Here is a 23,926-nt window from a genome sequence, read left to right on the forward strand (position 1 = left end):
TCTATTTCATTGTTTTATAACATAATCCATCTGCGTGTGGCACGATTTAACACAAATAATGATCATAAACTGATAATGAACACATGTGGCTTAGGATAGAAAATCGGGTCGTTACTTATATGTGACGGTGGTAGCGAAAAGGTTAATTGTGTTCTATGCATTGAGATACTTTGTAGCACATCTCGTTTTAATATAAATCAAAAATTAAAAAATGAAACAGAATAAAAGTTATTCTTGGACCGCTCTTTTGTAGTGCAGTGTAAGTATTGAATGATCTAGAAAGCGCATATTTCCGTAACGAAATTTGTGTTTCGAAGTAAATATGGTTATCAACAATTATACCAATTAATTTGTACGTCGATACATATTTTATGAAAGGTGTGAAATTAAAATAATTTTAAAGAAAAAAGTTTCAAAGTAGTAATAAAGTTAATGTGAAAATTCACAAAAAGAGGAGAAAAGCTTCCTTACTTCGATGCATCGAAAAGCACATAAATTATTCAGTATCCGTGGTTAAATTAATAATTCTGTCTCGTGTGATGCTATCGATAAACCAGTTTACACGCTATTTGGGAAACCGATACATCGAAGGTAGGAAGTTTCCTGCATACGTGTTGGACACTTAATCTTCACCCTGTGCCGATACCTATTCTAACCTTTGGCACACACTGTTAGCTGCATATTACTACGCGTTATCCCTGCGCACGAGAGCTTTAACAATGTTTATTCAAAATTGCACTGGCACAATGGTATTAGCCCTCGGTAATCGACGAACGATCTTCGTTACTTTCCACATTTTTTCTTATTGCCTCCGGAACCATCTTTATCGACCCTTAACCACTTCCACTTTAACGCTGCACGCATAAAACCATCTTTACGACATTATGCCCCTTTCCGCTAATGCCTCATTCTTTTTTACAACAATCACATCTTCTATCAACGTATCTACGGAAGCTTTCCATCTATTTTCAAGCGAATAAAAAGATTCATTAATATTTATTTCATAATTCATCAAGATGTCTTTACAATTGCAATTAGTCGCGTCTTTGCTTTTCGGGACGTTGCGTCCATTTTTAAGCGTATAAAATATTCATCACTCTTTATTTTATTATTCAGCAAGATATCTTTACGATTATATCCATTGTATCTATTCTTAAGCGAATAAAGAATTGATCGATATTTATTTCATTATTCATCAAGATATCTTTACAATTGTATCTATTGTATCCATTCTCAAGCGAATAAAGAATTGATCAATATTTATTTCATTATTCAGCAGTTGTCGACATTGTATCCATTTTAGAGGAAATAAAAAATCGATCGATATTTATTTCATTGTTCAGCAAAATATCTTTGCGATTAGAATTCGCCGCATCTTTGCCTCCTACGATATAAAAGAACAACAGCGAGAGAGGAGAGGCGTACGCTTCGATGGCCTCAATTTCCCTAGCTTTTCATTTCTTCATCCGCCCACCTTACAACCGCTTGTTTTATGCAACTACGAGTGCCCTCTTTTACCCCGGCTACGCCACCGTTCGAAGATATTCCCGGCGGTGTTTCATTCGTCCGGAGTAAACACGGCCGCGCGAGGAAAGGTGGGCAATAATTTAGGTCAATAATTCCTAGAAACTGATTTGAATCCCCGCCCGTGGAAAATTAGCCGCTGCGCCCGTTACCGTTTCTTTCCACCCCCGTTGGATCTCTGCTCCGTCGCTCGAACTTCACGGAATCCGCGTCGCGTTTCCACGAACACAGCACTTAGCCGATGTTGAAATATTCCGGACGAGAACAGGGGGCTGGGGCGGCTTTAAGAGAAAGGAAAATAGAAAACACACGGGGATGCACCAGCCATAAAGCCGCACTCCCAGAAAGCTTTTTAAACGTCCCATAAAATGGCACCCGTTCTACGCCACTTTAAGAGATCTACCTGGTCCCAGGCAATTTTCTTCGCGCGAATCTGAACGCAAAATTGAGAGGAAGAGAGAATTGGGAGATGCGAACGATATATAAAGGCCACAAAAACTTTTAATATTCTGCCCTTTTATCTTGGAAAGGAGAAAGATCAAACGAGGGAACCGCTTTGACTAGCTCGTGACAACTAACGGCCTAATTAACGTCCGATGCTTTTCGAGTCCTCTGAAAGGAAGAGGCCAGAGTATCACGGTCTGTTTTTAATCTACGACTGATATGGAGAGAAGGTTACATACGCGCGTCGTTTGATCAAATTCAGCTGTCGAATTATACGTCCTTGATTTGCACCGCGGACGGTTCGTTTTAATTTTCAACGTGTCAAAGTAAATTGAACAAATTAAACTGCGAACGAAAAAATTAAATATAACTAAGTGTATTTGTTTCCACGGATTATTTGATAATTGTAATAATCAATTTAAAAAATTGTAGTATTTTCTTTCGCGTGTAAATTAATTTATGTACAAATTAACATACGAAAGTGTTATATTTTAATATATTATCTGTGTTTACATTTTGAAAAACGTAATTATCAGAGTTTGAGTTCTGTAGTTGCGTTCAGCGTGATATTTTACAAAACACTTACCAAAGCATCCTGAATTGCCAGAATCTTGTGGGTCCTCGCTACTACTTCCGGATACTATCGTTTATTATTTTAATTTTTATATTTCTCACACCCGATATTACATCACTATAATCATCACTGTTTACACTTTCTCTACCACCCCAATTTAATCATGATCAATTCAAAATCAAACTAGCCTTAAAGCTTTCAAACGAGTGGTGCAAAATCTCGCGATACATGTGCTTGCTACGATCATCGAAACTGTACTAACGCTAGACACATTGTATCTAGCGTCAGGGCTACAGTCGTAGAGGAATATTATCTTAAACTCCATTTTACGTCACAATGTCACTTTGCAACCGAAAATATAAACAGCCTAAGGACCTATTCCCGAACCAATACTTCGCTTCTATCAACTGGAGATAACGAAAATCAGCATAAATTCAATCGCTCGAGTTACCACGCGAAACGTCGAATGGTGAGTGAGAGTCGCCGTTCGAGCGTGAAAGGTTCAAAAATAATATCATTATTCATGTTCGTATTTTTGGAAGACTCTGCAAGGTTTTGAAATGCTGTGCGTTTCAGGTACATTTATATCAATAATTACAAAATGACGCAAAGAAGGAAAGGGAAAAATTGAACGATGCACGCGAAGGCAATAATGGATATAACAGGACGTCAGCTCCGTAGGTGGCCCAACAACTTTCCCACAGTATCGCACCTGTGCGTGCAACAAAAACGTTCATTACGCATTCAATTTTCCTACGCTCTAAATCATAGCTGGTTGGTTTTAAGAGTAACGACCGCGCGTGGGAAACGGGCACGAATCGGTAGAAACGAAGGAAAATTGCAGACACTCAGACCATTAAATCTCCGGAATTAATGTCTTTCAATCTCTCATTTGTTCCGGCTTAAAGATACCACCACGTATCCTCCCTTTCTCTCGTCGCGCGACGCTTCTTCGCCCTGCAATTTACGTTAACTGAAATTACGCACCCGGTGCGACTTGAAATTGCTCAGCGACTGACGGCGTTCGAAAACGTCGCGGAAGAGCACAGAGTTCGTTCTGGTTGCGAGTCACAGTAATTTAACGTCCTTCGTGGCACGCACACGTCTAATGAAAGCGTTAAGCGGCTCGTTTGCCAATCGGAAAGAGAACAAGCACGTCGCGATACGACGGGTTAATTTTGTTTTCTTGTTAGCGCGGTGGGGGCTGATAGATCGATTAACGAAGAAACGGAATACTGAATATCAAATTTCTCGTTGCAAAATGAATCGAATGAATCCGTACAATTGAAACGCTTGAAATTAGCTCGATGTTTTATTGTTCGCTGAATCCGTATTAATGAATTTAACGCGTTGATTGCCAGGCTGAAAGACGCCGTGAATAAAAATGAATTCATTTTTTATCTAATAAGAATTATTCATTATTCGATAGCGTACATTTTATTTCAAAGCATTCTCTAATTAACGATAATGTCGAAAATGCATTCACTGTCAATTTTCATACAACATTTACAATTATGAATAGTCAATGTACTTCAGTCACCGATGATCACCTATCGCTAGTTTCATCGCCAGAGCAATGAATCTGTTCTTTGACAGTTCAAAATCAAATTCAAAATCAAATCAATCACTCGAGCTAATCTCACTTCTGAAATCCATTTCTGCAAAGTTTCGAGCGCAGAGGGTTGATATCTGATTAAAGCTTTGCAAAGTGGTTAGTAGAGATTTCTTTGAAACGATCGAGGAGCACCAGATTCGCAACAATATTTATTCGCCGTACTAAGACGAATTACCAAATTTTTCCCTCGAAACGTGAAGTACGATCTTTCACTTACGACATAAAACGAAACAATCCTCATGGATTAAAGTCCTCGAAACGAGCATCATCGTCGACGCGACGGAGCTTATTACACAACCTAATCTATATAAATATCTCGCTGCACCGGCGGCGGTGCAAGGGAACGTGTGAACTATAAATAATTTTCACCACCGGCAGAGGGTAGATAATTGCTTTTCCTCTTGGCCGGGGGATAAGGTTTCAAGCTTGATGGCCAAGGAAAGGTCAGACACACGAGAAGATAACGGTAACTGCGATAAAAAACCATCTACTCAACCGCTTAAATTCGTCTATACATTACCTCCATGCACATCGATGCTAGCGTAACATTAAACCCACCCCTCGCGGAAGGGAATCTAACGGAGGTGATTTTTTTATCAACAACAAAGAAACCTCCGAACGTTTCCTTCGTTTCAGGGTGAAAAATATTCAATCGTCCCCGAATTGTTCGTCAATTTCTATCGAAAAATCTGTGGAACATTTACAACTGTTATTAAAGATTTAACCCTCTGCTTACTGTTGACGCTTAAAGGCATTTGGAAAACTTGGGCTTGTGATACCCTAGATATTTAGAAAACTTGCAGTTCTGATACTGCAAACGCTTGGAAAACTTGCGCTCGTGATACTGTAGGCACCTGGAAAACATGCCTTTGTGATACTGTAAGCGCCTAAAGATGCATGGAAATCTTACGCTTGTAGTACTGTAGGCGTTTGAAATACTTGCACTTGTGAGATACTGCAGGCGCTTAGAAAACTTGCACTTGTAATATTGTAGGCGCTTAGAAAACTTGCGCTTGTGATATTGTAGGCGTTTCAAAAACTTGCGCTTGTGATGCTAAAGGCGCTTAAAAAATTTGCGCTTACGATAGGAGATTAGAAAACTGGCGCTTGTAATACTGTGAACGCTTCGAAAAATTGCGTTTATAATACTATGGATGCCTAAATGCGCTGAGAAAAATTGCAATGCAACAATGCAGAATACAAACAAATGAATAATATTACTCAAGTATTTTGATTATTTGAATATACGTTCTCAGAAATGCACGGCTAACAAAAAGTTTCTACTGGTATGACTGGTACGTCTCAAAGTCTATTATAGTCAAAGGGTTAATAAAAGCACAGAGGGTTGAACGTACATACGTGTATTTAGAGGTGTGTTCCTTCAGTTCGTATCGATAGACACGAAGAGAAAGAAAACGTAATGTAAAAGATAAATATGGTCGGTGAGGGAGAATGGAAGTAGCAAAGGTTGTTCGTGGTCAGACACGGGCATGTCTGCCTCGATTAGATGTTCCGTTACGTATTATTACGCTGTAGGAACGAATTTTATCCTTCGATATGGAATCACTCCATTACTGTTACGTTGGAACTGTTCTGAAGTTTTTCCAACTTCTTTTCTAAAGGTACTCAGAACAATCTGATAACCAACCCCCTGCTCGCCTTTATTAAGTATACACGTAACTTTCTTCTGGTTATCGAAGTTAGACGAGTAATAACAGCAACTTTCTGTATCTGAATGGAGTGTAAATATATTCCATTTAGAAAATAAGGAAATGGAATAATTTGCAATTGCTCGTGCCCTTATGAGATTGTTCCCTAGTTACCCTTCGACTTCTCGAGCGTAATTTCCATAACCACCTATTTTTAAAAGGTTTATTTTTATTTAAACCTGACAGATGTCCCCTCTTTTCGCCTATCCCATATTAAATACACTCTTTTAACTACACGACGACATAAAAGTGAGAGAATCGTGTTTTTCGTTCGACCATCGAAGCCTGAACATCCTCGAAATAGATGTTTGCCATGATAGTCCCATTAAAATATCACCAGAGTCTTCTCAGATTCAAAAACGAAGCGAAGTTAAACAGGACCGAGTCTGGCAATGAGAACAGCCACGAAACAGCAATATTCCAAGTTCAACAGATGAATTTCAACCATTACTGACCCAATAAAATGCAAGTTACTTGGTGTAATCTAAAAAGCTGCAAAGGAGATTGTAACAGGATTACTGACTATACCTTCTCAGTTCGTTCGTATTAGCCTCGAGGCCACCTCTAACGTCATGACCCATTCGAATCAAAGATTACACGAGCGCAGATTTATCGCGGCTAGCTACGATATTGCCACCTGAAATTCACTATTTTGCAAATCGAATTCATCCGTTTGCATAACACGTTCATCCTTTTGCAAATCGAATTCATCCAGCTACTCACGTATTTCTTACAATAATCTGCACTAAAACCTTCGGATCGAGGTAAGGAGAAACGATATCCCTGAGAAGCGCAGACAGTTAACGACAATTGGCGCCCGGTTATCGATTCGATCGAAAACCCTTCATCCCACTCTACTTTGCATTTCCTAGGGAAATTGTGCCGTATCGTCGGGACGAACGATGGAACTCGGTGAACTTCCCCGAATCGCGGCTAGTCACGAATTTTCGAGCTGCTGCACACGATCGTGTATAGATCTCGTTCCACGGAATCGTAATGTTTTTTCGTCACGCGGCACTATCCTCGACCTGTTGTCCGTTCGATCCCGCGCAGAGGCCTCTCTATTCGTCGAAACCGGGTCGCATCCATTTACAAATTGAACTTCTACGCTCTCCTCGTCTGGCGAACACCGTGCACCCCTTATTCGTATCCGATGCACCCGCCTCGGTGTTTCCTCGTCGGCTGTCACGCGATGGATCTTTGTTCCCGTTTCGAGGATGGACGTATGGATTTTAAAGCAACGTCCATCGATCGTCTCGACAGAGACGCGACAGGCTCGCCACGGTCGGTGGCTGATGCCATTTTAAGGGTGGAACGAGAGGAATCCACTTCTGGTTCCCGTCAGCAAAAATTCCGACGCGTCAAAGTCCAGACGTTATTTTCATATTTTAATCAGTTTTTTAATATCTACAGAAATTAGGTGAATTTGAAAACTGAACAGATACCTAATCTCAACTTGTTAAACGCGTTTAACGAATGTACTCGTCATTTAAAATATAAAAACTAAACAAAAATTACTACTAATAAATAAAATGTAATATTTTGTTAAAAACATTGATAAGTTCTTTCTACCATTATTTTTCCATACGTATATGCGCCATTGTATAATAATCGAAATTGTTTTTTGACAAACTCTTTTTAAACTTGTGTAATAAAAATAAATATATAAATAACAAGTGACAGAATAGAAATAGTTTGTCTACTTATTTTCTCTAAAACCTTCCCATCCCACAATATATATACCATAGCCTTTAGACATAAAGTATTTGTTTAGTTTTCAATTTGAACTCATTTTTCTAAGTATTAAACAGGTAAAAAAGATGTTAAAATAACATCTGGACTTTCAGATGTCGGGATTTTGGACGTCCTCGAAGTAAAAGAAAAGCGCGTGGATTTATCCGGAATTATTGACTGGTTTCTTAGTTCTCTGCGATTGAAATTCTCTTGTGTTTGCTAAGAGCTTTCGGTGCTGTCGATTTAAGTCCGCAACCTACCGCGATGAATGAGCGAGTATGTATTAAATGCGCGAAATTAATCGATGAGATTAAGTATTCATCGAGCATTTAAATTGCAAATTGCAATTGTTTAAAATTCCAGAAGCAAAGTTTGTTATTTTGATCTGCGAATGACTAAAATATATGTGTATATAAGGAATTAGGTTATTTCGGATATCTCTAAGTGTAGTTTCAATTGTTTAGTTCTAAGAAAGTTCAAGAAATGGAGGTGCGTGTACGTTTGAGTGAAATAGAAAAGAGTGCATGTATGTGCATGTACATGAGAAAAAGAATGAGAGTATCTCGCGATAGAATAAAAGAAGAAAATGCGTATGAGGTCAGAGTTGAAAGAAACCATTGACCTACGAGATGCAATCACAAATAGGTGGTGTGCTACTCTTGTTTAGTCTCAAAATACAGACAGACTTCCAATAACATGTAAACAATTTATACAGCACGGAGCAATACTTATTTTCAATAATATTTCTTCCAATATTCTCATGTGTACGGTTGCTTCAACTCTGAGTAGGAACGAAGGGATGGAGAAGGAACGGAGAAAGCGTATACATTGTACACTATAGGATTGCAACCGCTCCCGAGAGAAATTTTAAGAAGTAATTCAAGACACACCAAAATTCAAGAAAAATAAAGGAAATTACATTTAAGGTTCCGTTTTTATGGGAAACGATTTTAAAAATTCTTTTCGACCATTGCTAGCTTTCAAAATCGTTTCTCGTGAAAATAAAACTGAGTAAATTGGATTATTTGTCGAGGCCAATAAAAAGATAGGACATCGTAACTTTGTTTAACCCTTTAACTGTGTGTTTTATAAATCGTATACTGAAATATCCAGAGGTAGGTGTGGTATATAAGCAACGTGTTAAGTCTTGCTAATATTAAATAGTGGCCGTGGCTTATGTACCACTAAAATAAAAATAAAAATAAAATATATACAATAAAAGAATCTTTTGAAATAGAATATCTTCTGTCTATAAGTATCCGGACACTTACGTATTTGTAGAAATATTTCTTAAATTTAGTTTCTTCCATGGATTTATTATGTTCTCCTTCAATCTTGATGATGCTCTTGAGCAATACAAGTAATATTTATCAATAAATGGTGCCGATAATTTATTACAGTTGTATACACAAGATCCAAGTGTTCAAAAAGTAAGGAACAACGTTATGGACGGTGTAAAAAATAATTTTAGAAGAAATTGAAAACGAAACTACAAAAACTTGTCGCAGGACTACCACGATTGATATACAAGCGGTTATTTCGTAACGAGAAGAACATATCGATGAAAAGAAGATCTAAACATTTTTATATCATTTGGTTATAAAATTCTTGTATATACTATACTCTCTGTATTCACTATTATAGCTAAATGTTTAATAAACTGCTATTTTTACGTAGAAATAGATAAATTATTGTAGTACAAATAGAATATTTACACATTATTTGATAGGTGTCCGAATACTTATGAAGACGAGTGTGTATACTTGTTTTCATTCGATTTTTCTTATCGTTACGCTAAAAGTATCCACAGTTAAAGGGTTCAAAGGCAAATGTAAAGCTCTGGATACAGAAAAACGGCCGTAAAAATGGAAAATAAGGGTAGCGATACGTTCAAACGCCGCTTTAAGAATTCGATGGTGGCCGATTTCGTGACATACCTCTCCCAAGAGAGCCTCCGTGGAATTTCATCGCTGGGAGTGAAGCTCGGCCTTTGGTTCAAGAGCCTCGCAAGTCTGGTCAAAGGTTGAGAACCACCGATGCTGGAGGTACTCAGTCTGCCGCTTCTCGTCGAGTGTTCCTTTGAGGATTCTCTGGGTCCGGTGTCCGAGACGCGGCGTTCTTCGAATGAAACGAAAAATTTATTATATCGCAAAAAAAAGACAGAATAGAACCGAGATTAACACGTTCCGTGCCGCGTGGACCGTATACGACCCTGCGTTCAATTTTCCGCCCAAGACATTTCAGATTCTCACTGTAAAACGAAGAATGCAAGCAAACTTGTAATGTAAACTACTCAAAAATTAAATTTATTGCTTTATTACATTATGCATCTTGGACTTTACACTCTTTGCTTGATAATTATGATCTTCAATTTGATTTGATTGAAAAGCAAAAAATATCTAAAAATCCATTAGACATAGAACGTGTTAAAAGAGTTCGATACGATTGAAATGTTGAGCAAACTGGTGGTACCAGCAACAGCGCGTTGAAATTCTACCTGGAGCCAGTATGGCCGCCTAGAAATTTGAAGCTTGTTGTCATTTCAAGGAAATAATCGCAACATACTTGTGAAAATTTATATTTTGTACAGAAATCTTATTTAGTGACATAAAACAATCGTGATGTTTTGTATGGACTGTGAGATTGAATGCGAATAAATATTTATGGTTATGTGTTTTCTTGTTGAATTTGTTCGTTTTGATTTGGTTTATGTAATCATACGAAATATGTTCTAGAAGAAAACGTTTTCTTCTCTGTATTTTTTCTTAGCTTTCCACAGACATCTAAAGTAATTGAGTAAATGTAATATCTTTAGATTCTAATCGGTTTTCCTACGAAACGTGTAACATAATTCACATTCCAATACCATTAGCCATACGAGTATAATAACGCTTCCTCGCAAAATGAAACAACTTTGCAAACCTGGAGAAACATGTTTTCCCGGTATAAAGTAACGCATGAAACCTTGCACTTTTGCATAAATTACGGATGAAGATACATTACACATGAATATTCTTTTAGAAAATCTTTAACGTATGAAAGTCCTAAATACTGCTTTAACAAGGAATCTTTCGTTTTTTTAATTTACATCACGATGCATGAATAAATAAATGTATTAATATTTACTTCATCAAATTTTCTATGAATGATTTTGTTAATCATTTGCGCTTCTTTGTTGAGTGCGATGAAACATCAATAAAAAAAATAAAACGAATATAAATTACAATAAAGTTTAGGAGCTATATTTAAAATAATTAGTAAAGAAGATTGTTTAAAATAAGCAGCGATCGAGGAACTGTTCTTTGAAGTAAATTTCAAATAAAACACTAAATAACGGAAAGTTGTTGGCAATAAAATTGAAAGATAATTCAGAGTGCAGAGGGTTAAGAAAAATTCCATACCAATTCCTGGTTCACCAAGATGAATATCTCCTTAACAATCAAATAATGAATCTACCTATATTTATCTGATAGATACCGGAATATTATTGCCAAAAATACATAAAATTCATTTCTACACTCGTTTACGAAATACCAAACAATCTACCATCGTAGCTACATTTCTGAGAATCGATTTTGTAATCATAATCGAGAGCCAGAAAGAGATTAGTTTTATGACGCACGCGTTCGGGTATAAAACACTGAATACAATTGAGAGACTTAAAGGATAGACCTTTGAAATCCTACCTATCGTGTCGTCCGTGAAGGATATCCTCGGTGTGAGCAGCTTGGTGCAATGGGAAGCGGTACTCCCACGTTTCGCGGAAGTTCCACTCTCCGCGGGGGATGGAACGGATAAAGTCGTCGCAGCTGTAGCAATCATTATTAGACCGTCGTAATGTTATCGCGCGAGATAGATTATCGTTTCAATTAACATACCATTGTAGCGTGCGTCGATTTGTGCCTGCAGAATGCTTAAACCGGGAGCAACTATGGCCGGTAGGGTCCTTGAACGTAGGAGGGGTGCAGGACGTCCTCCGGGGCCCCTCCCTGTTCTGGGCTCTGCCTTGCATTCTACTGTGGGGGTGCTGAAACAAATATGGAAATGAATTAGCGAACGTGTAAGATGCGAGCGATTATACGAGTAAATTTTAGAAGAAAAGGAACACGAGAGAGTTGTTATCAACCAGCGTTGAAAGTCGAGTGTCATCTTCAGAAATATATTTTGCGAGAGAAAGAATTAATTCCTATAATTTTCTATAAGTTGAGCGAATTAAACAAGCTAATAAGTTCCATTGAGACGGATAATAGTATTTGTTACGTGTGTGTAGTAATGAGTTTGTGTGACCTAGGTGTGTAACCAACAAATGGCGTAAAAAATACGCGAGAGCGATTTGCTATGCAATCTAGACTCTTCCGACGTGAGAAGACTTTTGGCTATATTGAGAAAATGATGTCTATGCCAAAATCAGCAAACGGTAGCCTTATCCAAGGAGAAATTGAAAGGGTTAGGTTTAGGCACGATCGAACTGAAGGCGAAAATATTTTTGAAAACCATGGAAGTAGATCCTACACAAATAACTTAATAAAAGTAATTTTCGGTAGTAATTTATCTTAATTTATCTTTTCAATTTCATTAGAACATTTATTAACGTGCTATTTTTGTTCTATTATAATGGATTTGAAGAACATGACAATCTTCTGGAGCAGTTATCCTCGAGGAGTCTCCGCAGAAAAGCTCACAGTGGCAACGACCTTATGTAACCCCTCGAACAAGAAAGAGTCATGTCACGAGATCGGGATTACAGATCATGAATCGCAGGAAGTTCATCTGCTCGACGAGTGCTTTGTCCCTGCGACAAAGCAACGACTTTCTTTTATCTTCCTTCAATAATTACACGGGCGTGTGTAAAAGCAAAGAACAACACAAGGGTTGTGCAAGGTCCTTTTGCGCCTTCTCAATCGAGCAGGAGTTTATTACACGCCTTAGAAACACGAAGAGACGAGAGAAGTCGAGAACAACTGCTGACGTATTAAACTTTCGTCGACAAATATACCGATAAAAATAACTAATATCGTCTGAATGATTTTCAGCATTTTTTTATCTTTGTATTAAATAAATTAATTTAATACGCTGATGTACTAAAAGTGCTTCATTTTATCCTTTTACTTTATAGAAAAAGTTTCAGACAAGAGTTAAAAGACGAAAAAAAGGGGAAGAATCTCCATGTTTTTAAAGACACTTATCTAAAGAAACCGAAGCGAGAAAACTGTATGTTTCTGTGCAGAAAAAATTCTTTCCTTGGTCGATGACAAGGAGGACACCATATCAATATCGTGGAAAAGTTTTCACAAGTTCGAAAGCCTGGCTCTAACAAGTTGATCAAATCGCGAGAGGCGTCTCTTATTGATACAATTGCTTCCTGCGCTTTGTTCGCGTTGAATGCGGAACTGTGTCGCGCTCTGCATCGAATTAAAACTTTCAATCATTGAACGCGTAAAACTCGTAGACTCTATCTTCGGATGAATCACTTTCGAACATTCAACGCGCCTCTCGGAATCGTTCGAAACGACTTTAACGATGTTTCGCACTTATTTTTCCTTGAGAGCAGTTTTCTGAGTTTATTAAACGTTCTGCGACTAATTTTAGATAACTGAGACGCATTGAAATCTTCATTTGTCTATTTGATAAGTATACGGAGTGTTCGTGTTAGATTATTTCTAAACGAAACGCGAGGAACGTTGAATACACGCGTTTCAGTAGTACGAGTCTATATCTGGCGCGAGGTCAGTCGGAGGAACGCTCGACTTATCTACGCAAAAGCAGAAACTCTGGCTGCGTTATTCAATTTAATTTATAATTGCTAACGTTTCGGGAACTACGTCGAATTGCAAAGCTTGTTTTGAGCTAGAGAATTCATTATTAATATCGAAAGCATCGAAAATAATTTAAGAAACTTCGAATTAGAAACTATTAGGTATAAAAATGAATCTCATGCACGCAAGTTTGAACATTTTAACACGTTCCGTGTCGAATAATTTTGTTTTATAGTAATAATATACGCTTTACCATTTTTACAATAGCGTAAATACCATAATTATCAAGGAAAAAGTATAGAGTTTAAGATGCAAAATACAATAATAATATATAAAGCAATAAATGTAATTTTTTCGGAATTTACGTTACAAGTTTGCTTGCGTTCTTAGTTTTATAATGAAAATTTCGATGGCTTGAGCGGAAAGTTGTTTAACCACGGATACTTTCAGTACAGTCGATCGCTCTAAACGCAAAAAAAAAGTGAAAGAAAAATATTTCACCAAAATCAAATCATAATACTTAATAATATAATCCTAAATATTTTATATATTACAAAAAGTATACAAGGTAAGAAAGCATCGTATTGTAAAGCGTTATTACAGAAACCTGAAGTCTCCAAACTTATACGGCAACTAAGTTACAGAAATAGGAATACATTACTCCGTTCCTTGTTTCACCTCAAAACAAAACTTTTATCTTATATTTGGACAGAAATGGTTTAAAATAAAGTAAGTATATGCGTTCTAATTTTCTATTACTGAAGTGATATTCTATTTTAAATTATCTTTTTTATTTTTATTTTAGTGCTATATAAACCACAGCCGTTATTTGATACTAGTAAAAATTAATATATCGTTTATATGTCACACCTGTCTCTGGGTAGTTAAAAGATTAATCAAGCTATTCCACGATTTTCTAAAAAACAAAATTGAGTAGCAACTTCTACAGATTTCAACTTATCGCTAGAATTACGTTTAATGACTTCGACAAACGTGTAATTTCACCGAGAAACATAAATCCTTAAGCTCGATCCACTATCGCGAGAGTTCTGAGAGCTGAACAGCTCGAGAAACGAACGGAAAACAGACAGAAAAATGAACGTACGAGAAAGCTGGAAGCGAGATAGGAACGGAGAAGTTGAAATTTATCAAGACAAATGGAAACCGTACAAAGACGGGAAGAAGTTCCTGCGGCGGTATCGGAAAGTCTGTATCGATTGAAGCGTCGTTTCCCTGGTACCCGGGAAATTGACATGGAAATATAAGAAACGCGTTCCGTCGCGGTGCAGAAACTGGCATGCGACTAGAAATGATCGCGCTTGCAAGGGTCAAGACGGATAGACGACCTTGTTTCGTTATTCCTCGAACTGCGAGTCGAACAAACGAGCAAAGGCGAGGGTATTTCCCACAGTGGAAATTTACGAGTGCCCTGGGGCGTTGCATCGATCCGTGAATCTAATGCAACAACTAAAATTCGACCCAGACACGATGGTTATCCGCCTCGCGATGGAAGCGTTGCTCGAAAGAAACCTATCAGAATACCTATCAGAATTTTAACTAGTTGACTAATGAACGAAGTTTCATACGTAATGCGAATCTTTGAATAATCGCGCGACCAATTAAGCTCGACCAACGAGCACGATTAAACCGGATTATCGCCGGTTATGGTCAAAGTAATCGAATCGTTGGTGGAAGCTAGCGGAGATTACATAATTCGTTGCATCAAGCACGTTTCTACTTAACCCGTCACGTTTTCGAGACGTTCGTAGTTAGCGGAGAATTATTTACCCGCAGCGAAACTGGAGACGTCGTGGCATCCCCCCGCAGTCTTCCGAGCAACTCTCGGACGCTCTGGGACGAGGGACGTTCATTTCTTTGTTCCACGAAAAACTGGGATAGGTTCTTGGAGAAACGAAGTTCGTGTCGCGGACACGATTCATTCGGGCGTGGACTTTCGAACTTAAAGAAACGCGTTTTTTAAACCCTGTCAAACGCAACCTCTGCGCGAACCTTTTCTTCTTCTTATTTCTCTTCTGCAGACTTCGATCATTTTTCTTAATATTCTCCTGGTGGCGATTGCGATCGTTGACCTTTGCAGTTGGGAGTTAAATTTTAGACTAGATGAAAGGCGATTCTTTTTCGCTGTGAGTCAAAGTTAATCAAAATATGATTTTTAAGAAGACATTTTGGATTACTAGGAGCAAACAGGATACGAGAAAAAAAAGAAATGGGCAATTTAAATTTTAAGTGCGAAAAGTTACTGAAATAAGCTTTGTTTTTTCAAAGTTTAAAGGGATAATATTCTATCGAATATTGATTATTAATATATCCTGTCTATTATTTCCAAACTTTATTTTGTTCATTTAATTCGTTATACCACGTGACTGATATGCCATTAAACATTCCCCACAATCAAGCTATTTATATGCAACAATATTTTCTAAATTTTCAATTATGATCTCTTTAAGAAAGAAATTTATTTATAACAAACGAAATTCTATTAATGCAGGTTTTAGATATCATTGTATCTTACCCATCATTTTGTTCGAAGCGAAATATTTGCAATAGCCAAGCAACGAAAAATGTGAGAAGAAAAGAAAAGTCGTGTAACTTTGGCTCATCTCTTCCCAACAGTATAGATCGCCAGTAAACTCGTCCCTCGTAGACGTTTCAGCGCCGAAATTCGTCTGAATACGTACACAATGTACGCCAAGGGACAAAACTAGGCGGCGAGCGGTAAAACAGAAAGAAGGAAAGAAAGAAAGAAAGAAAAAAAGAAACAGAGAGATACACGAAGCTGCGTCTCACAGGATATTCGTTTCGTCGAGCGGTCTTCGCGTCGACGCGTCCCGATTCGACCGACACTGTTTTATCCGTAGCCTTCACGCTTCCATTGGGAAGCGAGCGACGGACGCCGAAGACCGATGCAAAGTGGCATTGTTCCGTGGTAAAAGGATTCCTCTTGGACGAGGTAGCATCCCTCGAAGCGCACCAACCGGCAAAGGACGCTGCGATTGCGGCCGAATTGTCTCGCTTCCTAATTGTTGCGGTCGTCGAGCAAACCGATACTACGTTTAACAAGGTTCCCCGCCATATTTAATCTCGTTACAATGCCCGACCTCCCTCTGGAAAACGACGGAAAATTGATACTCCCGCTCGAAAGGAAAGAACCAACCGTCTACTAGCTTTTCGTTATTTGCTCTCGTCCGTGAGGGCGAATCGTCGCTGCGACTTGCGAGGGAATGATTCTTCGAAACTACGAGTCGGAGAATTGCGAATCAGAGGTATTTGTGATGGATTTGAATTGGAAATTTTGTAGAACGGTGTCGAACTGCAAGTAGGTTTATAATTATTTATTATATAAACTGTGATTAAGTTAAGCTATGTATGATTCGAATCTGCACTGTTTTCTATTACGGTTAAACCTACACTGTACGCTACGCCCCTTCTTCCTCATTCAGGTCTTAAAAACTAGCGACAAGGCTACTCTGGTCTTTTTTTTTTGGAAAAAAAGAAACATGCAATATATATAAGTCTGCATTGTGTCACTCAACGATACCGTGAGACCGTCATAAACCGCCCTCTTAGCGGTCAAAGGCACGGGCTTTAGACCCCACAATCACTTTTTGAAAAGATTCTTTGGAAACGGAAATTAATTTGCAAGAATAGCCTGTATAAACTTATTATTAAATATTAAACTTGTAGAATAAAAAATTAAATATTAAATATTAAATATTAAACTTATTATTAAATGCCAAAAGTGTCGATGGTACGTGGGAATAGTTTCTAGAAGCGTCGATGCCATTCTTTCGTTTCAGTCTTTCAAGACTCGTTGCATCACGCGCTTTCTTTAGTAGGTGTGTACAGAACATTCTATGAAGACCTGAAAGCTCTGTCGTTGAAAGATCTTACGTGTTTTTACGTACAAGTCTTAATAAATTATCTATTTTTTTTCCGTATAAATTTTGATAAACCGTCTATCTCTCGCCGCTATTTTTTCTCTTCGCCTTCGAATCCTACAATAGCATCTGCAAAACGTCTATCTAGGAGATGGAACACGTCCATTTGTTGACAGCAAAAAGTGTGGGAAGTGTAGCTGCCCACGAGTAAATTTTAATTCATCCTCTAAAACGATGGAGGTGGAAAGCCGGAGGTAGTGTTCCACTTGCCGGTACTAGTTTCACCCCCGTGTGAGACGACTGAAAATCTCGCGTGTCCCAAGCGACCGTAGCGAGTAATAAGCGCCACGACTTTTGACAGTGGGAAATGAAAATTAAATACTCGACTAATGAAATTGTAAACTATCGTCACAAGTATAAATAGAGCGATAACAGAAAGTTGGAAGCTTTAACCGAAGCAACCTATAAGGTTCCTTCGCTATTATTATTTCTAGGGTTCAACTATTTTTAAAGCTATTTTTAAAATGTATGCTCGATTAATAAAATGCATAATACAATGGTTGAATAATTTGTAGAATTATCCCAGTTTTCAATTGAAACAACGTCTAACCAAACGCTCTATACATTTAAATCTCATGTCGTACACTTTTATTTTAAAATGATTTACGACAATTTAAATATATTAAGAATTAAAGCTAGGATTAATTTCTTCTGTTATTCTCCATGATCAAATCGAATGATAAATTTTCAAAAGGAAAGATCAGGTACACTGAGAGCAGCGATAGGAACTAATCGTACGCATTGGCAGAATTTATGGACAACGCGAACATTAACGAGCAACGAAAACACGGCTAGCCGTTCTGTTTAATTTTGAGAGACGAGAACGGATCTAATGGTGCGATTAAACGTTCATACGGTCGGCGAATTGAAACGATGCCGCGTACGACGTTGAAACAAAGGTGTTGAAAAATTGGAGCGATGAATATTTAATCGAGGCTGCAGCGCGGCGGAACACACCGAGGCGGACATATAAAAGTCAGCGGAGCGTTTGTTTTCAGCCCTTTCTCGTTAAAATGTCGCGCGGCTTGCACGAGTAACGACTACTAATGACGCAATTAGACCACAAAATTCACGTTAATTACATCGGATAACGGAAAAGGCCGTGAATTTTCTCGCACACGGTGCGCAGAGGAGCCTCTCGAGTTAATTAGTCAAAATGACAGAGGAAGAAATATGGTATCTCGGTATGAAATAAATTTAGATCTTAGTTTAACACCCTAAGATGTGTCTAGTAAGAAATACAGATGCCAACTTCATTTTCTCAACCTTTCGGATACTTGTTTAACCCATTAACTGTTGAATTTCTTGAAATTCTTCACGGCAAAAGTTATGTATGTGCACAAAAAGTTATATAATACTTGTTAAGTCCCAAATGGGGATTCTGGCATGTTGCATGGAAAAAAATTATTCAGAAGAGACTGAGTAAGTACCACATAGTTACTATAACCTCTAATTATTTAATTATAATATAAAAAAACAAACCAAAAATATCATTCTTCAAATATAATTTTATTATGTTCAGCTCGCGGATGAATTTCAAAATTTACTTGTTCAAATGAAGCGAAACATGAAATATACACCATTTGAATATGTGTATAAAATGACATTAAACTGTCAAACGCATCTGATATATTTTTCGCGCCAAATGATATACATAAAATACTGAAATTCCTAAATGGAGACCGTGACAGTTAATAGGTTAATTATTATGAATTGTTGGAAGCAGACTGCATTGCATTTCATTTAAAAAATCATACCAAAAACGTAATATAGTGTGGAGTGCAGGAATTTATCGGAATGCTCTTGAAAAGCAGCTGAGAGCTTTTTCCAGAATTTTTCGTACCTCGTAGATGCAAATGTGCGTTTAAGTACTGATGCACGTAATAGCAAATTACGTACGAAAAATCAGGATAAACATCCAGAATATAAAGGAGAGATAAACAAAATTCTTAATATTCAAATTTTATCCAGTCAAACCCGTTTTGTTACTCGAATATGGGAATAAACTACTTTCTATTTTTACGATAGTTTCCGTAATATAAAAAGGCTAATTGCATCAAAGTTTTAGATTTAATTATTTCAAAATATCCTCCCCTTTAAGGTCCCTTAAAGTTCCCCTTAAATCCTACCAGTAAAGCCGGTAAAGAATGTTCTACATAGTTTGTAGAATCCTAGAAACAGCTTTATTCTTCCTAATTGCTGTGTAGACAGTTGCAATCGACATTGATATCTAATTTTTTTATCTTTCGCAACGTTAATTAAGATAATCAAGCTGAGGAAGACAGTGTAGATCAATTACGATAACCACTGCACATTTAAAAGATTACGTATACCAACTTCTTACAATTTTCGACCTACACAGACCAAATAAATGATTCTAACATTGTTCGCTCCCCAGAAGAAGCAACAAAATTAAATGTTCCATTTTTTACCGTTCTCCTTTCGCATCGAGAGCTCGATAAAAGTCCTGCTCTTGCCTTTTTTCGTACGAACACCCTCGTCCAAGTACCTTCCGACGAGATTACCAACGATGACTCATCGAGCATTCACTTATACCGTAGATGTACGCGTCACGAACGTCAAAGCATCGAAAAATGGCTGTCGACGTAAGACGATTTCGTAAGAATGAAACGTTCTCGTCCTCCAATCTTGCCTCTAACGAATCGAGAATTCGGCTCGGGTGGCTTCGATCCACAGACAAATGAATCCATCCGCCATTTCCATGGAAAAACGTTAAGCTCGATATCTCGAGCGCGACACTTTGAGCGAAAGGCTGCGGTTGTTTGCGTGAAACCGAACCAGAATCGGAGTTGATTTTAAGCAAGACGGTCTGAGAGAGATTTTCGGAATAAATCAGATTCGGATGGAATCACGTTCCATGGAATAAAATCGGCGAAACGAAGGAGGCGGTCCCTGTCGTCCGCCTCATAACGCGGAAATTTATATGGGCAAACGTCCCCCAGAGATGACGGAGGCGTGAGCTTCGCGGAGAAACTCGTGCTCCCTCCATTTCTTTAGCTGCAGACCTCCATTTTTCGCGAACAAAGAGCACGGCAAGTTTACGAACTATAAACCAGAAGGAGCTGTACAGTCTCTGGCCGTTAAATTAAAACCATTCACGATTTTACGGTTTTTAAAATTGGTAGACCTCGACGTAATTTACTATCAAAGTACCACGACAAGTAAGTATTAATTACTTCCGCTTCCTTCCTCTGTTTTATCGTGTTCTTTGCGACTTTATAATTTTGAAGACATCTAGAACTCTGTTCTCTAAATCAAACAAGATGACGTTGAATAATGCCGTTGAATTATAATTAATAGAAATTTGTTATTGTCACAACTCAGTGTCAAAAGATTGAAGCAGTTTATCAATCAGAAACGTTAATCAAACATCGCTGAGTTACTTCGTTCCGATCGAACGCAAGGCACTAAACCGACAGGAGACATCGTCCTCCAGATTAAATTAAATATTCATCAGGGTATTTTCAATTACCATGTTCCTTCAGTTTCTCCAGTTCAGCGAAAAGAATGAAAGCGCCTGCAATTATAGCTCGGTATTCTAATCTTATCGTTTCGGGACACAGCCACGACGTCCCAGACTGTCTGATTATACGAAACGAAGGGGAAGAAAAATTGCTTTGGCACGGGCGACAGTTTATCTTTTGAATGGAGATTTTCTAGTATGCTCCGCTTCACTCGACGAATTAAGAACCAGTGGATATCTAATTGCATTAAAAATGGATGTTAAATGATTGCATTCTTGTGTCACACCGTCAACCGTTTCATTGGCGACAAATAAATGACACGATGCTGGTACGATTGTTAGTGGATCGTATTTTTATTGATTGTTATGTGTATATACGTCTAAGTTCCTGTCGAACCGTATACACTTCTTGACGACTATTCGTGAAACTATGTATGTTTAATGATAGGGATTACTAGAGAACTGTGTGTCTTGTGTGAGAGATGGTTAAGAACTGTTTTGGAATGAACTTGGATGCCATAACAAAAGGTATATTGGGTGTGCCTTATTTTCGTTAGAACAAGCGGATTCGTCTGTTGCAATTTTGCGAAAGTTGGCGTGGAAAGACATCAAAACCAATTGGTCGGCAGAAATTGTACGGAAATAGGAAAAGTCTCCTCCAAACCCTTGGTTATTCGTATGCACCGAGTATACCCTCGAGTTACACATGAATTCTTCGTGTCCTAACATTTGACTGTAATAAGCAATAAACGAAAGTCCGGACGGTTGAAAATGTTTCTCAAATTTTACGCTTCTATATTTCTTTACGCTGATCGTTACGCTGCAACGGAAATATTAAAAACCGCCAGTGACAAGTATCGAGAGGTATTAAACGGTACTGGCAGCACGATATTACAAGAAGACAGACGTCCCTTTTCTTCCTCCGGCCGAGCGCCGTGCCAATTGAATTCCACCTTCGCCAGCACCGTGGATCCACCTCGAGAGAGAGGCTCTCCGTCGTCGAGGTGCGGCCATAGTGCTCTGAAGTTTCACTTCGTTCGTTACTTCCTCGTTAGGGACGCTTGATCTAATTCCCGGAATTTCTCGAGTACGGTTCCGGCTGGTGTTCCACGACGAAGCTGCGTCTCTCTCGCTCCACCCTGTCCCGGTTTCGTCGACCCCGTTCGGTTTACGCGTATACGGGTTGCAGAAGGTTGACGGCGGCGAGTAAACACGTCGAGGACCGATTACACGGCGTTTACACGAGGTGTTCGAGCAATAGTTTCGACGGGAAATTCGTAGGATCACGGCGGTCCTCTTACGCTAACCGCTAAAGGGGTGGCAACGGTCAGAGTTCGCAACCGGGAGGTTAATCGTGGTAAACTGACTTTTGTTCGTGTCGTGGTACAGAGTAGACCGTTCAGTTAACGACGAATAAATGACACGATACTGCTACGATTGCTGGTAAACTGTATTTTATTGATTGTACGTGTAGAGTGTAAATGATTTTATCGTGTGCGACTGAGTATACGTGGATACCTTACGATGACAGGATGATTATACACTATAAACTTATAAATAAAAATATGCGTCAATTTCACGCGTCCACGTAAACTCAGTGTTAACGTCAGGGGCTTGGCATCGAGAGGACATCGTACAGGGGTTGCGTAGCGCCATTGTCTGGCACTGCAGCAATATTACGTAACACGATAATATCGAAAGAAAAGAAGATGTTGGAAATAAGCTTTCGCGGAGGAGGAACGAATTTCCCTCGGCTAACGCTGTGCTTGAGGTCAGGTTCATTGCCAGCCACTCGTGGAACGTCTAAACGAGCGGTTGGGGGCGCATGGCTCCTGTCTACCTTCTATACAGAGGGCTCTGCGAACCGTTTAAAGACTGCACCGTGAAATTTCCCGTTTAATGATGTTTGGGCGGTTCGTTCTCTTTGCGTGTAATAATCTTAAAACTCCTTTTCACACTTCGCGCCTCGGGGGATTGCATCCCGTGGAAAATATCGCTCGTTGGTCCAACGGTTCAGAAAATTTTCGCGTCACGGTGCTTAAAACCGAATGAATTTCTCTTCGTTAAATCATCATTTGATCATCCGTTAACTTTTCTAACGCTGAATACTTCGCGCAGCGGTGATTTCGTTGAATTTAATGTTTCTTTATTAATATTTATTACATATTAACCCTTTGCATTTATTTTTCAATTTTATTGTAGCACTCTCTACTATTTTAAAACATGTTCGGGGATGTGAATGCTGTAGCATTCATTTCTATTGTGATACAAAATGATATGAATGGTATAGCATATAGCAAACACGAGTTAACCTATTCACTGCCAACTACGAGATATCTTGTAGTAAGCATTTAGTTGCGATGGGTTGCGATTCACTATGGAATAAGTATAAACTTAAAATAAAGAGCAAAACACTTTAAATATTTGCCTGACGGTGAATGAGTTAACTCGTGGTCAACGATGTATTAAATACAGCTCTTAAACTTTGTTGTAGCTTATATTTATGGAACTTATATTTGTTTCGTTTTCTTTTTTATTTACTAATGTCTAACCACATTCGACGGAGGAGTGCGAAGGGATAACCCTGATTATACCTGCCCATTTTTACATTTATTATTTGGAAAGTCGAATAATTTATATCCATGGAATAAAATTCTGCTCTCACGTTTATGCATTTTTATTTTTTTCCGACGCACTTCTGAATTCTGTATGTCGACGATATTTATTGCTCTTTTATATATACAGCGAGATATTTTTGTGTTTTCCGTGTAATATTTTCACAACAGGTCAGAATAATTATTCTAGCAGAAATGCTAGGGCAGCAGTCGCACTATTTTGTTATGATCTAAAATCTAAAACATACGATAAGTTTCCATAACACGTAGCACTGAAAACACTCTTATTACTACTACGAAAATACGTATATTCGTTATATTTTATTTGAATCGTAAAAAATTGACTACTTCGATAAACTAAAACAATCGTAGTCGACATTTACGAAAATTATACGCGTTCCATAAATTGCAGAGAGATGCAATAACAATTTCCAATATAGTAGCATTGTCATATTGTTTTCATTGGCAATCGATACCAAGTTTCCATTGATAGTCATAAAAGGACCAATTTC

At 38.3% G+C, this 23,926-nt stretch overlaps 2 protein-coding genes across 3 annotated transcripts in view; one reads left to right on the forward strand and one right to left on the reverse strand.

Annotated features, from left to right (window-relative positions):
• Positions 1 to 23,926, forward strand: part of Maf-s (MAF bZIP transcription factor K) — a 475,183-nt gene that overhangs the window by 339,161 nt on the left and 112,096 nt on the right. The window lies entirely within an intron of this gene.
• Positions 1 to 23,926, reverse strand: part of Wake (ankyrin repeat and fibronectin type III domain containing protein wide awake) — a 206,016-nt gene that overhangs the window by 73,174 nt on the left and 108,916 nt on the right. For both annotated transcript variants that reach the window (XM_076896587.1, XM_076896588.1), the window contains exons 3-5: positions 11,479 to 11,627; positions 11,287 to 11,409; positions 9,538 to 9,718 (exon numbers count right to left, since the gene is read on the reverse strand). In XM_076896587.1, coding sequence (XP_076752702.1) covers positions 9,538 to 9,718; positions 11,287 to 11,409; positions 11,479 to 11,627 — 453 coding nt within the window. The remainder of the gene's footprint in view (positions 1 to 9,537; positions 9,719 to 11,286; positions 11,410 to 11,478; positions 11,628 to 23,926) is intronic.

Source organism: Xylocopa sonorina, chromosome 6 (genome assembly GCF_050948175.1).
Source record: "Xylocopa sonorina isolate GNS202 chromosome 6, iyXylSono1_principal, whole genome shotgun sequence".
Lineage (NCBI taxonomy): Eukaryota > Metazoa > Arthropoda > Insecta > Hymenoptera > Apidae > Xylocopa > Xylocopa sonorina.